This window comes from Chionomys nivalis, chromosome 7 (assembly GCF_950005125.1).
Source record: "Chionomys nivalis chromosome 7, mChiNiv1.1, whole genome shotgun sequence".
NCBI classification, from domain to species: domain Eukaryota; kingdom Metazoa; phylum Chordata; class Mammalia; order Rodentia; family Cricetidae; genus Chionomys; species Chionomys nivalis.
The window spans coordinates 17,466,033-17,479,797 of record NC_080092.1 but is presented as its reverse complement, the minus strand read 5'-3'; the positions used below and the strand labels follow the sequence as shown (position 1 = coordinate 17,479,797).

The window sequence follows — 13,765 nt, the reverse complement described above, 5'->3', positions numbered from 1 at the left end:
CACACAGTCTTCTGATACAAAACATCTCCCAAGTGTTTATTAAACAATGGTTTAACTTTTCATAACGCCTGCAGTTTCTGTTCGTAATATTGCATTGTCATCACCTTACTTAAACCTCTGACGCCCCTTTGTGTTTTCCTGAGATGAGGTGTGCCACTCTCCCATCCCTGTAAGGCAGCAGGTACTCAAGCATGCTCCTCAGCGCCAGAGGCTAAGATCCAGACAATCTTTTTGAGATGGGGCCCATGAAGCCCGGAAATGGAGCCACCGATCATTCTGAGTCGGGGAAGCACATAGCACCTGCTGTCGATGGTCCTTCCATCCAAGGTATAGCAATCAGCTGTGGAGGGGGGGGCGGTGCTGCTCTGGCTCTCCACTTAGCCTGGCCTCTCTGCGATACAAATCAGACTGTTCCCAAGCTGCCTGCAAACTTTCCACTGAGCGCCTGGGGCAGCTGCAGCTTTCTGCTCTGTGGGGCATTCTCCTAGATCCAGATCAAGGCTCAGAGAATTGATCTATTAGCTTAACTGGGAAGGACAGAGTGGAAGAGTGAGCGAGCTAGCTTGTGAGCCTGCGGAGTGCAGGAGCTGTGGGGCCGTATTTTCTGCGTAGCCGTCCCTCCCTTCTGACTAGAGTATTAATTGCTACATTACCGCTGCCATGTAGGCAAGACAGTCAGCAAAGCCTGGGAGGGCTCCAGCTCCTCCCCTCCCTGCTCTGCTCAATTTCACTCACATCTCCGTCGTCTCCGAGTCCTAGGTACCCTGACAGTGCCGTCCCAGCCCTGGCATCCCGAGGTGCTCCTGTGGTGAGGACTTGAGTGGACAGAAGGAGGGGGTGGAGAGAGAGGGAGGGCTTGCCCTGCAGGCTCTCTGGATGCAAGAACTGGACTCGCTGCAGAGGCAGCTGTGCTGTTCCCGGAGACTGATTTCTGGGGTGCATCCATCTCTCAGGGTTCGCCTAGACAGGCTCTAAGGTCCAGAGGCACACAAGGTGGGTGCCATTCCTTCTGGGTGCTGACTGAAGAACCTGCTTCACCTTTGCCATTATGAGTGGCTGCTCCAAAAGATGTAGACTCGGGTTTGTGAAATTTGCCCAAACCATCTTTAAACTCATCACCGGGACCCTCAGCAAAGGTAGGGAGACTGACTTCCACCGTTGTGTCCTGCCTTGATGTGACGTGACTGGTCACTTTGCCTCAGTGTGCTGAGTGTGTCACTCCTGGTGTGCAGGAGTCTTGAGTCTCTGAGGAGGCTGGGGAATAAGCGCCTGGGACTCGAGGCTGCTGGCAGCCTGATCTGGCCCTGGGCAGGTAGGCGACCCGCCAGGGAGCTCAGGAGGCTGTAATTGCCTGGGACTTTAGAAATGGAGTTGGCGATGTGTGGCTGATTGGTTATAGATGGGCAGAGAAACAGAACCCTTCCCACAGTCTGGGAAGCGGCTTGGCGTGACTGGAGTTTTAAAAACTTATCCTGGGAGTGTTGTGTTTTGTTGATAAGAGAGAGGTTTGATGCAGTGGCTTGCGAGTCATTCTGCACAGCAGAGATGCTATAGGGGGACAGCAGGAGGTGGCCCTCTGCCTGGAGTAATTCTGCACTGGCAAACTCAGAATCCTGATCAGCCCGGCAGTCAGTGCCGAGGTTGCTCTGTTGGGATTCGGGGGGCCTGTGCTCCTGGACTCTGCTGATCCACTGTCTCTGATGACTGTTCCTCCCCATGTCTGATTTCCTTGCTTCTCCAAGTACCAAAGTCTCAGGAGGTGTGCTGATTAATTCTCTGTGTGGCCGTGGAGAAGAATCAGGACTACACACACATCTCCAGTTTCCAAGCGCAGCTAGCTGCACTGGTAACCCTGCTGACAAAAGGGAGGCTAATTTTTTCAGGAACTCCATTTGATAGTCTATGTTCGGCAGGGTGGGACATGGAAAGGAACTTGGGCAAACTTTCTGGGCATAAATCGAAAGGGAGAATAGCAGTGTGGTGTGGTTCTGCTGGCTGGAAAAATGTCTTTAAATATTCATGCTCTCTCACTGGAAAAATAAGTCTTTTGGTGGGGCGGGAGGGACACTGGAAGCTGCAGACTCCATATTCAGGGAAGAAAGTCCACAAACCCTAGAATTCGAGGAGGCAAAAGCTATGGGTGGCCATGTCTCACGACATTGCCCAGGTTCTCAGCTGCACAGAGTTGGCTGGTGTCGATTGTGTGGCTGTTGTGGCGAAGATAACAAGAGCTTCTTACCATCTCCGCTGGCTTTTTAATGACTACCATCCTTTCCATGGCCCCTTCCTGAACTAGGACATTGTCCTTCCAGCATATCCCAGGGGACCGAGCATCTAGTGTTGGGGGTTAGGAGACCTTGGGCAGAGTACAGGACATGAGCAGAGCAGAGCTGCAGCCATGCTCGGTGGCTTTCCTTCCAGGAGGAGAAAGCAGGGGGAAGAAACAAAGTTCTCCCTATGTCCTAGGACAAGTAGGGGTGATCTAGGACCTCTTGGACCAAGGAACTGACAGGTGAAATAGCATCCTACCCCACCTCCGCTCCCTGAAGTGCCCCAGAAACAACTCCAGCCCAGATAGAAGAAACCTGGGTCTCTGGTGTTGCCACCTGGGAAAGCCACGGCCTCTCTGTGGCTGATTTTTTTTCCATCTGTAAAATGAATTCATTACCGCCTGCTGAGTGCTGTTGCGAGGGTTCAGGAAATCTACACGTGGAATACCTTCATGGCTGCATCCAGATATAAAGAAGTGGGTCAGAGGCTGTGATGGGTATACAATTATGGTGGAGGAGCCAGTCCCAGGCCTTTCCAGGACCAAGGTCAGAAAACCTTTAGCTAACTGCAAGCGGGTCTCTATATCCCAGACCGACACTGTGCAACAGAAGATAAACAGGAGAAGGTGAGTAGGCAGAGGAAAGAGTGTATCAAAAGGATGTGTGTGTGTGTGTGTGTGTGTGCAAGAGAGACACAGACTTCTGGAGAGAGGAAAGTTGATATTTGAATAAGTGACTATGTAGATAGTCTCTCAACATTTATGTACTGAGCACCTACCTCCCATGTGCCACGCTCAGATACTACACATGATTTCATGGATACAAATTGCCCTGCAAAGAAGCTGCGTCTAGTGGGATGCAGATCTCTCATGGATGCAACCTAGACATCACACCGAGTGCTGAGATGAACAGAAACGGGGGGGGGGGGGTAGGGGCAAGCCTGTAACAGTAAACACAGAAGACAGATGCCCAGGCAGACTGGGGGGGGGGCTTCTCTAAAATGTAGCTTCTAAAATGAGGTGGAGAAGAAGCAGGGCGGCGTGGGAGAGGGAGGTCAGTGTTGGCAGAGAGTTGGTGGGTCTAGAATGGTGATCGCTGTAGAGAGGCCAGCTGTGCACAGACAGCACACACACGCACGCACACGTGCACACACACGTGCACGCACACATGCACGCACACACGCACGCATGCACCTGGTCAGAATCCCAAAAAATAAGATCCACCTGACGTAGAAGGGCTGTGGTCGGGACTTACACTGGGTCCCAAGTGACTGCCTGAGCTTCCTCTGAGTTGCTTCAATAGCAAGTTTCCAATAGATAGGTCTCGGGGAGACAGCACACAGAAGGCAGGGGGGCATTGTGGCTGATTTTTACCTATACCCTTGGTCTCAGCTCTGCAGAAAGGGCCAAATGTTTACACAGCCGTGGCTCTGAGCCAGACATGTACGGGCAGAGTAGTACTGCAGAACCCAGGTGTCGGGTAAATATTTGTTAAACAAGTGATGTCAACGGGAACTGAGCCAGACCTGGAGCTGGATCGCTGAGAAGGGTCTTCTCTGAGTACAGAATAAAGGCTTTCCTATGTGGAAACAATGTTACAATTCCGACTGCATCCTGTGTGGACACATTTTGATTGCATCATGGTTTCCGGTCTTCATTCTGGTTTCAGCGTCTATCACTCATGGCACTGAGTTCTAGATTTGCAACAACCCAACCCTCTGGAGTAGAATTAACCTCTGTCTTTTTCTGAATTGGGAAACAGATGCGTCTCTCATGCTCTGGGCTTGGGAACCTCTCCCTGCTCCATGTCATTGGGAATGCCAGAAAGAACAAACCCAGTCCCTCTGCAAGTTCCTGGTCCTTGAGCACCTTCCCCTGATGCCAACACTGACTCTTGCGACTTGTATAAGGTACTGAGAGGCCTAGATTTCCTACCCGCTGTGGAGACAACTCCGCAGGTCTCGCTACACATGTATCTACCTCACTGTTATGAGTCTTGCCCTCATAGTCCTGTCCACAATGTGTGATCTGTGTCCCTCTTAGCAGTGTTTGAAAGGCTGCCTTCCCCACTAGCTTTACCTCTAGGAAGGCAAACCACACTCTCTCCATTCCTACCGTAGCCAGGGTGACTGCAGAGCCTGACTCATCAGCAGAATGAAGTGAGCGCAATGTACTATATACTGCAGAGCCACCAGCCTGTGGTCTGAGGGATGCCTCACATAGACACTTTCTGGGTGTTCCTGTGCATCCCCTGCCCCACACTAGCTGAACTCTGTGCAGGGGCAGGGGCCTTGGCCTCATGAAGCCTTCAGAGCTTTGCCTGGGCTTCCATGTGGTCTCAAATATCCTCAGAGAGGAGCTGGGCAGGCAGACTTTTGGCACTCCCCTGCTTCAGCTCTGTTTATATTTGTCTTAGATCTCTCTTCCATGATTTTCTTTTGCTTAAAAAAAACAAGTTCCCCAGATGGGTATGGTGTTATGTGTCCAGTGAACCTGACTACTGGGGAGCCTGAGACATGGGGATGGCTTGACCATAGGGATAGAGATCGACCCAGGCAACATAAGAAGACCCTGTCTCAAACTAACTCATTAAAAAAAATCACAAGCCACAAATGCAATGGGAGGCACAAGACTGGGACATTCTAGGACCCTCCACAGGGACATAGAAGCTTTGGACTGGATCCCTCACAATAAAATGGAATCAATACCCTCTGTTACTGCACTCAATTAAGGTGGGTGAATGTGGCTGTTATTAGCTGCCAGAACCCTTAAGGCTGTGAGTTCTCAGGGCAGGGACTCTCTCTCTCTCTCTCTCTCTCTCTCTCTCTCTCTCTCTCTCTCTCTCTCTCTCTCTCTCTCTTTCTCCCCCTAGGTCACTGGTGTCCAAACCAGACTGACTACGATCCCTTGAGAATAGTCTGTGATGGCATCAGCCTGTGCCTAAGCACTGATGATGTTTAATCTCCGTCCAGCTTGCTCTCCAAAGCGCCTTCCCCGAGCAAAATTCATACTATTTTTGAAATTTTTTCTTGTACTTAGTGGTGTGTGTATGTGTGTGTTCATGTGCACATATGTGTATGCCGCTGCATGGTGTGTGTGTGTGAAGGTCAGAGGACTGCTTGCAGGAGTCAGTTCTCCCTTTTCATCATATGGGACCAGGGGATTAAACTCAGGTCTTTAGGAACCTCAGCAAATGTCTTTTCCTGCAAAGACATCTCACTATCCCGCCAAATGATATTGGCGCTCCTCTGACCTTCACCCCTTTCTAGAGATAGTTCAGTGGGTAAAGTACTTGACACCCAAGCATGAGGGTCTGAGTTTGGAGACCTGTGAATGTTGGGCATGGTGGCTTATGTCTGTAATCACAGCCCCAGGGAGGTGGAGACAGGAAGCTCCTTGGGCTTGAACCAGTCTAGTTGAATGGGTGAGTTCCAAATTCTTTGAGAGAAGTTGGTCCTAAAATAATAAAGTGGAAATAATTGAGAAAGACATTGGCTGCCACACCTGCTATCCTCTGACACACACACACACACGAGGGGACAGTTGTGTGACTCCCACAGCCTGGCCATCACCTACTGTATAAGCCTAGCCTCTGGCTGCATGCCAGGACAGACTCGGGGTCTGGGGCCCCTGCCTCTCTTTCTTCATTTCCAGCCTTGACAAAGAGCTAGAGAACAGAAGTAGGGCAGGCTATCCTGACTGGGGAGGCTCAGAGCCCCTCCTTTTGTGCATTGGAGCTAATTTGCCTGCCAAAGCACAGACAACCAAGCCACAGTGAGCAGGAAGAAGGAATCTAATCCAGGAGAGCGTGTAGTACCATCCAGGCCACCCACGAGGCAATGGGACCAGAGGAATCTGTGGGAACTGAGATCTGTGTCAAGGACAAAGTCTTGGTGTCAACTCCTCCCTCTTCCCACTTAGTCCAGGATGTTCCTGTCTAAGCCAGGAGAGACTTTACTATAGATCCCCTGAAGACACGCTGTTCCTCCACGTCTAAGCCAGGAGAGACTTTACTATAGAACCCCTGAAGACACGCTGTTCCTCCACGTCTAAGCCAGGAGAGACTTTACTATAGATCCCCTGAAGACACGCTGTTCCTCCATGTCTAAGCCAGGAGAGACTTTACTATAGATCCCCTGAAGACACGCTGTTCCCTCACATCTTCTCCCCTCTGCTCTTCCACATCCTCACAAGCTTGACCTTGGACCTGGCATGCATTCTCCCTTAGGCCAGCTGGGCTTGCATCCCAACTTTGTCGTCTACCAGCTGTGTGAGTGAATGGCCCAAGGTCCCTGAGTGGGGAAGGTCCTTGCTTTTGATCTGAGAATAGCAAGGCCAACTGAGCATAGATCTTTTTTTTTTTTTAATTTACTGAGGATTGCGGAGTAAGGGCAGCAGTTAGTACGGCAAGTGGCCTCCTTGCCGCTGCAGAGAATGAAGGATGAGTCCTCCCTTTGCTCTTGTGACTCTCCCTTGACTGGCTCTAGACCCAACCCTGGAAGTGGGACTTGTCATCGCTGTTTTACAAGGTAAGGAAGCTGGTTAGCTAGGACATGTGGCCCAGGTGGGTTGTGACAGTGACAGAGCTGGCATTAGGCACCGGGTCCCATGGGGCCAAGAGCAGGCACATTCTTCTGCACTTATGGAGCTGCAGAAGGTGCCCCCACCTGTGCCACCCCCCACCTTGTCCAGCAGACTGTCCCCCACCCCCGTTTCCTACCCGCTGTGTTAGTGAGGGTGTGGAGAACTATTGCAGCAGCTGGATCTCTTCAGGGGAGCCACCTTCATATTCATATTCAGGAGCTGTGATAAATTCCAGGAGACGTGAACTGAGTTAAAGGACAAGCTTGACAGGAAAAGGGACCACTTGCAGGTCAAGGACAGAAGACGGCCACACCCATGCTCTTCTACATCCCTGTTACCTCTTGGAGACGTGGGCAGGGCTAAGGCATGTGCCAGATGTTAGATGGGCTTTACACCAGTGAGGGCTCTTCCCCACAACTTTATCTATAGAGAAATTATGAAAAGTAGAGTCTTATCTGTTGAGGAACAGGCATGGCTTGGTGCCGTCGGTCATCTGGCAGTGAGCTGGCAGCTAGAACTTGTCTGGGAAGTCCCTGGCCTTCACACTTGAAATCTGTGAGATTATGAAAATGGCCTTGACAAAGAAAAGACACTCTCCCTTCCTGAGGAAGCTCAGCCCCCTTACTAGGGGAAGGGAGTCCCTCCCACGGCTCCCCTGTTAGCTCATTGCCCCAGCAGTGCAGGAGAAGCCAACACTACAACCACGTTAGATAGCCCCACTCCCTGTGTCCCAGGAGACCCGCAGTGCCCTGCCGTAGGCAGAAAGCTCAACCACTGGGTTCCTGGATCATACTTACCTGCCAGGCCCCAGGCCAGAATGACCACACTGAGATCTGTACTTGCTTTGACTCTGTCTACATCCAGTAGCTTTTGTTCTAACTGTCAGGTCTCCTGTCCTTACTCCTCTATAACAGGCCCATCACTCTGCTGACCCATTTCTGCTGACCAGCTGCTTTCTTGGGTCTCCACAGTCAGATAAAAGTCAAACTCCCACCACTTGCCAATGTTGTCTCTTCTACGTTTTCTGGCCTCCCTCCTAAAGTACCCTAAAACAAGCGAGAATAATATGCCCAGGGATGCTTAGCCTGGCAATGCCATACAGACATCCTATTAACTTCAGGACCGCGGGGGAGCGGCTAGTTTGTTCCAAATTAAAAGTAGCTGGAAATGGCCCTGATATAGCAGGAGGGCACTGTGGGCTGCGATGCCATGATACAATGAAGAATGGAGCAAACCAGGTCTTGTTTGGCTCTCTAAGGCCAGAGTCCCCAAAGCCCCATTCCCTTCATTCTAACCCTCACCTTCTCCAATCTTCTTAAGGTTATGGCATCTTCCCTGAATGCTTCTGTCAACCCAGATCCAAAGTTCCCCAAAATGGTTGATTCCTAAGGGCAGAGTAGCACTGATGCAATCCTGGACGGAAGCAATGTACAAGAAGGAAGCACAGATAAGATGCCAACGACTGTGTTCAAATCTGCCAGGTCTGGCAGGCTTCCCTGGGGCAAGCCAACTCCCCATTTTGAACTCCTTCTTCATTTATACAATGAGAACAGGGATGTTCATGTCCTGGAGCTACTGAGACTGAATGAGATAGCCTATAAAACACACACACACACACACACACACACACACACACACACACAGTGCCTGGAAAATAGCAGTGGTCTGATAAATCTCAAGATGCCACTTTTATTTCCTCTCATACCTCAGCTGTGGCTGATAGCAAAGAGATGTGAGACCAAGCTGGCAGAAACAACGGTACATGGTCAAGGCTCTCCTTCCGGATCCTAGATTAACTCTACCAAAGTCATTTCAGCTGCCCCCAGTCATCTCACTGGCAAGTTCTGTAACTGAGAGTTTGTCAGTGCCTGAGAAGATTCCTTTTACCTGGATGTCTGTGTGCTTACTGGCCACCCGCTGTGAGAAAATTAGATCCCCACACAGCACTCAGCTTGTGGTAATGGGTGCCTCAGGTACCTACACACCGTGAGAGCTGAACTAATGGTAACTAGATAGCAGCAGTATCAGGACCTGTACCAGAATTTTTGTCCCTTTTGGAGATCTCGTCTTTGTCTGTTTCTTGGTACTCCAACTGCACAGGCTTCCTAACATCTGTGTTGGTTTGACAGAGTGACGGACCTGCATATTGTTGATGAACTAGGGTGTCAAGACCCTGGACCCGGCCTTGTTTTCTCGTGCTTGGCGCTACTGTTAGCCTCCTGGCAGCAGTCAGCACCGCTTGTCCACGTGGCTGTCCATTGTTCTGCCTGCAGAGACATTCATGACAGCTCAGGTGGGGTCAGGGTGGAGGAACCATGATGGCACCTTGTGTCCTTTGATGTACAAAGAGCAACAACTTTGGAGTCAGGCGAGGCCTTGAATCCAAACTGTCATACTTTCTCAGTTCATTATTGCTGCTGTACTGAATGCCACCAGTGGAGTGGGCTGTAAGCCATTTAATTCTCCATTCTGGAGCTAATATCTGAGAATCGGGGTGACAGGATGATCCACGGTTCTATTGGGATCTCTCTGCGGTTGTCTGTGCTCCAACATCAGTGAGTGGGAGCTGGCTGGCTGGCTTCTTTTATAAAGGCCCCACTGTCATAATCTAGTTGCCTCCCAAAGACCTACCTAAAGTTACATCTTCTTCTCTGCAAGTCATGTGATTTCACTCTTTATGCTCAATAAAACTCGTGTGTGTGTATGTGAGATATATATATATATATATATATATATCATATATATATATATTGGAGTTATATGTGGATCTATCTGGTCAAAAGAAAGGGACTAGCAAGGGAGAGGAGAAAGTAGAGCATACAGGAGGAGTGAATATTGCCAATGTACATAACATAACTAAAATGTCAGTGTAAAACCCACTACTATGTAGAACACATATGCTAATAAAAGTAAACCAATAGTTATATTATTTAGAGTACTCACCACTAAATACCATCACAATGGATGAGTAGAGCAACAATTATGTGTTTTTTTAAAGAGCTAAAGCTTCAATTCATTTCACTAAGTAATGGCTTCCCTTCCTTGGGCCTCCACGTGTTCATCTCCCAAATGAGGGAATTGCTGATTTTAAAGATCTGTTCCAGCTTTGGGATTTAGCATTTAATACTTACACTTTAAGCAAAGACTGTTCGTTAGCTTTCTGCCCAACATGCCCTTTGTGTCCTGCACCCATCCTTCCCCCTAGGGTGCAGAATCTTACCATGTACAAGAGCCGCGAAGGCGGAGAACTCGCCTGAGCCCCATTTACAGAAATGGAGACCTAAGCTGCAGAGAAAAGACGGGTATTACAACTTGTACATAAAATGCCCCCCTAAAGGCTCCAGGTTTGAAGGCTTGGTCCACAGATAGCGCATGCAGCCATTGAGACGTGGCTGGGTCATGAACTGTTAGCAGCCATGATGGATTAAACCATGGATAGGGTCATAATTTAAAAGAATTAGTAAGGGGGTAATGGAAATGAGATTCATTTGGCTCAAGGAATGAGGTCAATGAGGACACTATCTGAAAGGTTTGTCTTGTTCCAGCCCCTTTCATCTCTCTGCTTTCTGATCGCCTTGACATGAGTAGCTTCCTCTTCTACACCCTTCTGCCATGATATTTTCTGCCTTATCACAGGGCATGAAGCCAGCTGGCCATGCATTGAAACCTCTGCCACCATGAGTCAAAATAAATCTCGGCTTTAGATTGTTTTTCTCTGGCATTTTGTCACAGCAATAGAGAGCTGGAACCCAAAAGAGCTGCCTGTCGGTAAGGGGTGGAGTCAGACCTGGAACTCTGGGTTGTCTGTCTCCTAGTTCCAGTACGTACCCCCCAATCTCTATCACACGCATGTGCGTGTGCGCGCGCACACACACACACACACACACACACATCTTAGAGAAAAAAGCAAGAGGCAACATATACTCTTACTTTAGAAATCAAGTTGTCAAAAGTTTTATTCAGACTAGAGAAGCACATTTCTAGGGAAGGCTGCCACCCTCAAAACCTGAGCTCTCCAAAGTACCTACTGGTTAGCTTCTATGGTCGAATAACAGAAAGTGGGGGAGAACTGGTTGAGCAGCCAAGATGTCCAGGGGAGGGGAGAAAATGCCACTCAGCAGTACATTCAGCTCTGAGTCTAGTCTCACCAATTTCATTTCTTGCTTAGATGAAGTTGTTTGGAGGGAGAGAACTGAACACGAGTCAGTGGAGAGATACAACCCCGGGGTTTCTCTCCAGGAGGCTGGGGTTAGCGTACCCCGATTTTCCTTACATAATCTTTTCATTAAACTGGGTCAGTTTGAGTGACAGTTTTCAAGTCTCCTGTGTTTAGCAGGTCAAGCCAAGCCCAGGCTTCTTTCTCAGGATCTGCACCTATCATCTTGGGACTAAAGGTCACTCAGAGCTGGAGGGATATCTCTAAGCTCTGAGGCATATTGGATTTGCAGAGATTCACGAACTGGCGCTGGTGAGTTCTGCCCACAACTCCAAGGCACTGAACTGGTGGCCTGCTATCCCAAATGTGACAAAAATAAGAGGGATAGTGATTGCCATCTTCAGCTGAGTGTTGTGGCTTGTAGGAGGAACTCTACACTTATCCCAGTTCCCCTTGGGAGTTTTCTGCTCATATCCCCAAGGCTCAAGGCACTTGAAGCACTTGCCAGAGTCACGTAGAAGATCACAGCTGGATTGTTTTAGAGGAACAATCCCCCAATCAAGCTTCTCAGCAGAGTCACCTCCTGTTGTCTCCATTAAACTGTGCCTCCATTAAAATGAACAGGCTGAAGTCCTAACCTCCAGTGTGGTTATATTTGGAGACAGGACCTTGAACGAGGTAGTTTAATGAGGTCACCCGGGCGGGGCCCTAATCCCAGGGGACTGCTGTCCTTATCAAAAGAGGAAGACACAGTAGAGATGTGATGAAGTGCCACCTACGAGCTGGGGAGAGAGACCTCACCACACACCAACTCCTCCAGCTTGACCTTGACTTTTGCCCTCCAAAACTGGAAGAATGTCTATTTGTTATTGAAGGCATTTCTGATTGGTGATATTCTGTTAAGGTGGTTCAAGCAGATTAAATGCCTTTTTCTTATATTCTTTATTGTGATAAATATCTATAAAATTACATTTAATAAGCCACTTTGCAGTGTACAGTTCAGTGATTTGGGGTACATTCACGCTGACAGCACCACTGATGCCCAAAACGTTTTTCATTTTTGTAACACAAACTCCCATTCTCCCCGGCCCCAGCCATCACCATACTACTGTCTGTCTTAGGATTTTTGTCTATGCTAAGTACTTTGTGTAAGCAGACTAGTATTCTTTTGTGTCTGACTTGGTACACTTAACATGTTTTCAGGATCGGTTCACGAAAACATGTGGCCTGGGTTAGCATGCCATTCCTTTTGAAGTAATGGAGTATCGTTTCATTGTGTGGCTGGGTCAGAATGGGCTTAACCACTCATCGGTCAGTGCACCATTCTAGTATTTAAAAATACAAAGCAGAGACTGCCTCCAATGGATTCTTGACAAGCCTTTGAAAGGTTTATTTATTTTATTTTGCATATGCATATGAACGCCTGGATATATGTAGGCACACCCCATGTGTGTGGGTACCCAAGTAAGACAGAGAGGGCACTGGGTTCCCCCTGGAACTAGAGTTACAGGTGACTGTAAGCCTTGTGATGCGGGTGCTTGGGACAGAACCCAGTCCCCAGTAAGAGCAGCAATCACTCTTGACTCCTAAGCCATCTTCTCCAGCCCCCGGTTCTTGACATTGTTTGGGTGGAAGGCAGGCTTCTTGCAACGGTATTTCGTGATTTGTTCTGTAGACCCTGAGTGATGCACCCTAGAAACTGAGCCATACAGCTCCTGCTGGAGTGTCAACCAGCTTCTTCAGCCCCAGGGACCCCATGGTGACTGTTCTCCTGGCTGGGCTCTGGCCTTTCCAGAAACCCTCCCCACACGTCATTCAGCCCTCTGCTGCCTCCTGTCACGCAATGTGGCCTCATTTGCCTGCACAGAGCATCTAAATACATTTCAAAACTAGGTATTAAAACTATATGCGCTTATGGTATAGAGTGATATCTTGATGTTGGGTTGTGTGTACATAGTGAAGTGGTTGCTACAGTCAAGCTAATTACCATGTTTTTCTCACTGCACCATCATCTTTGTGTGTTCAGGACATCAAGTCTCTTCCGTAGGATACAAGACAATGTGACTCCCCATACTCCATACTACTAAGTAGATCCCCAGAGCTTGCCCATTCCCGCAATCCACAATGCTCCCTTGACTTGTACTTCCCTACCATCCATGCTTATCCACCAGAGTTCAGTTCTGTAGGGTAGAGACTGTGTGGTGACCAGCACTGTTTTCCCTGCACTTGGCCAACATAGCAGGTCCTGAATGGAAACTGAAATTGTCCAGACAGTTTAGAAGCCCAAGGTCCTAAGGATGCTACCCAGCCAGCTGGTGTTTCTGCTCTTAGCAAAGCTGACCCTGGAGTCTATACCTCCAAATCTACCATTCATTCCCTGCAGGTTCTGCCCAGCATACTGTTTAAAGGCTCCAGTCTCATTTCCTTGCCTTCCCATGTCCATGGGAGGAAGAAGAGAGGAGTCATGGAGACACCATGGAGCCGCCACTGTAGATAGACATGCGGAAACTTTGCTGGTAGACCACAACCTCGTGGTGATACACACATTAATGGAGATGGGTTAAATTAATATGTAAGAGTTAGCCAATGGGAAGCTAGAGCTAAGGGACCAAGCAGTGTTTTAATTAATAGAGTTTCATGTGGTTATTTTGGTTCTGGGCAGCCGGGATGAATAAGCAACCCCCTCCTCCAACACATCTTCCCAACCACACCCCTGTTGGCAAAACTGCCTGCCCTCTGGCTTTTAAGCCCATCAA

At 48.9% G+C, this 13,765-nt stretch overlaps 1 protein-coding gene across 1 annotated transcript in view; it reads left to right on the top strand.

Annotated features, from left to right (window-relative positions):
• Positions 1–961: 961 nt before the first annotated feature.
• The window catches only part of Kcnip1 (potassium voltage-gated channel interacting protein 1), a 380,756-nt gene continuing 367,952 nt past the window's right edge, over positions 962–13,765 (top strand). The window contains exon 1 of the mRNA XM_057774253.1: positions 962–1,136. Coding sequence (XP_057630236.1) covers positions 1,049–1,136 — 88 coding nt within the window. The 5' untranslated portion in view covers positions 962–1,048. The remainder of the gene's footprint in view (positions 1,137–13,765) is intronic.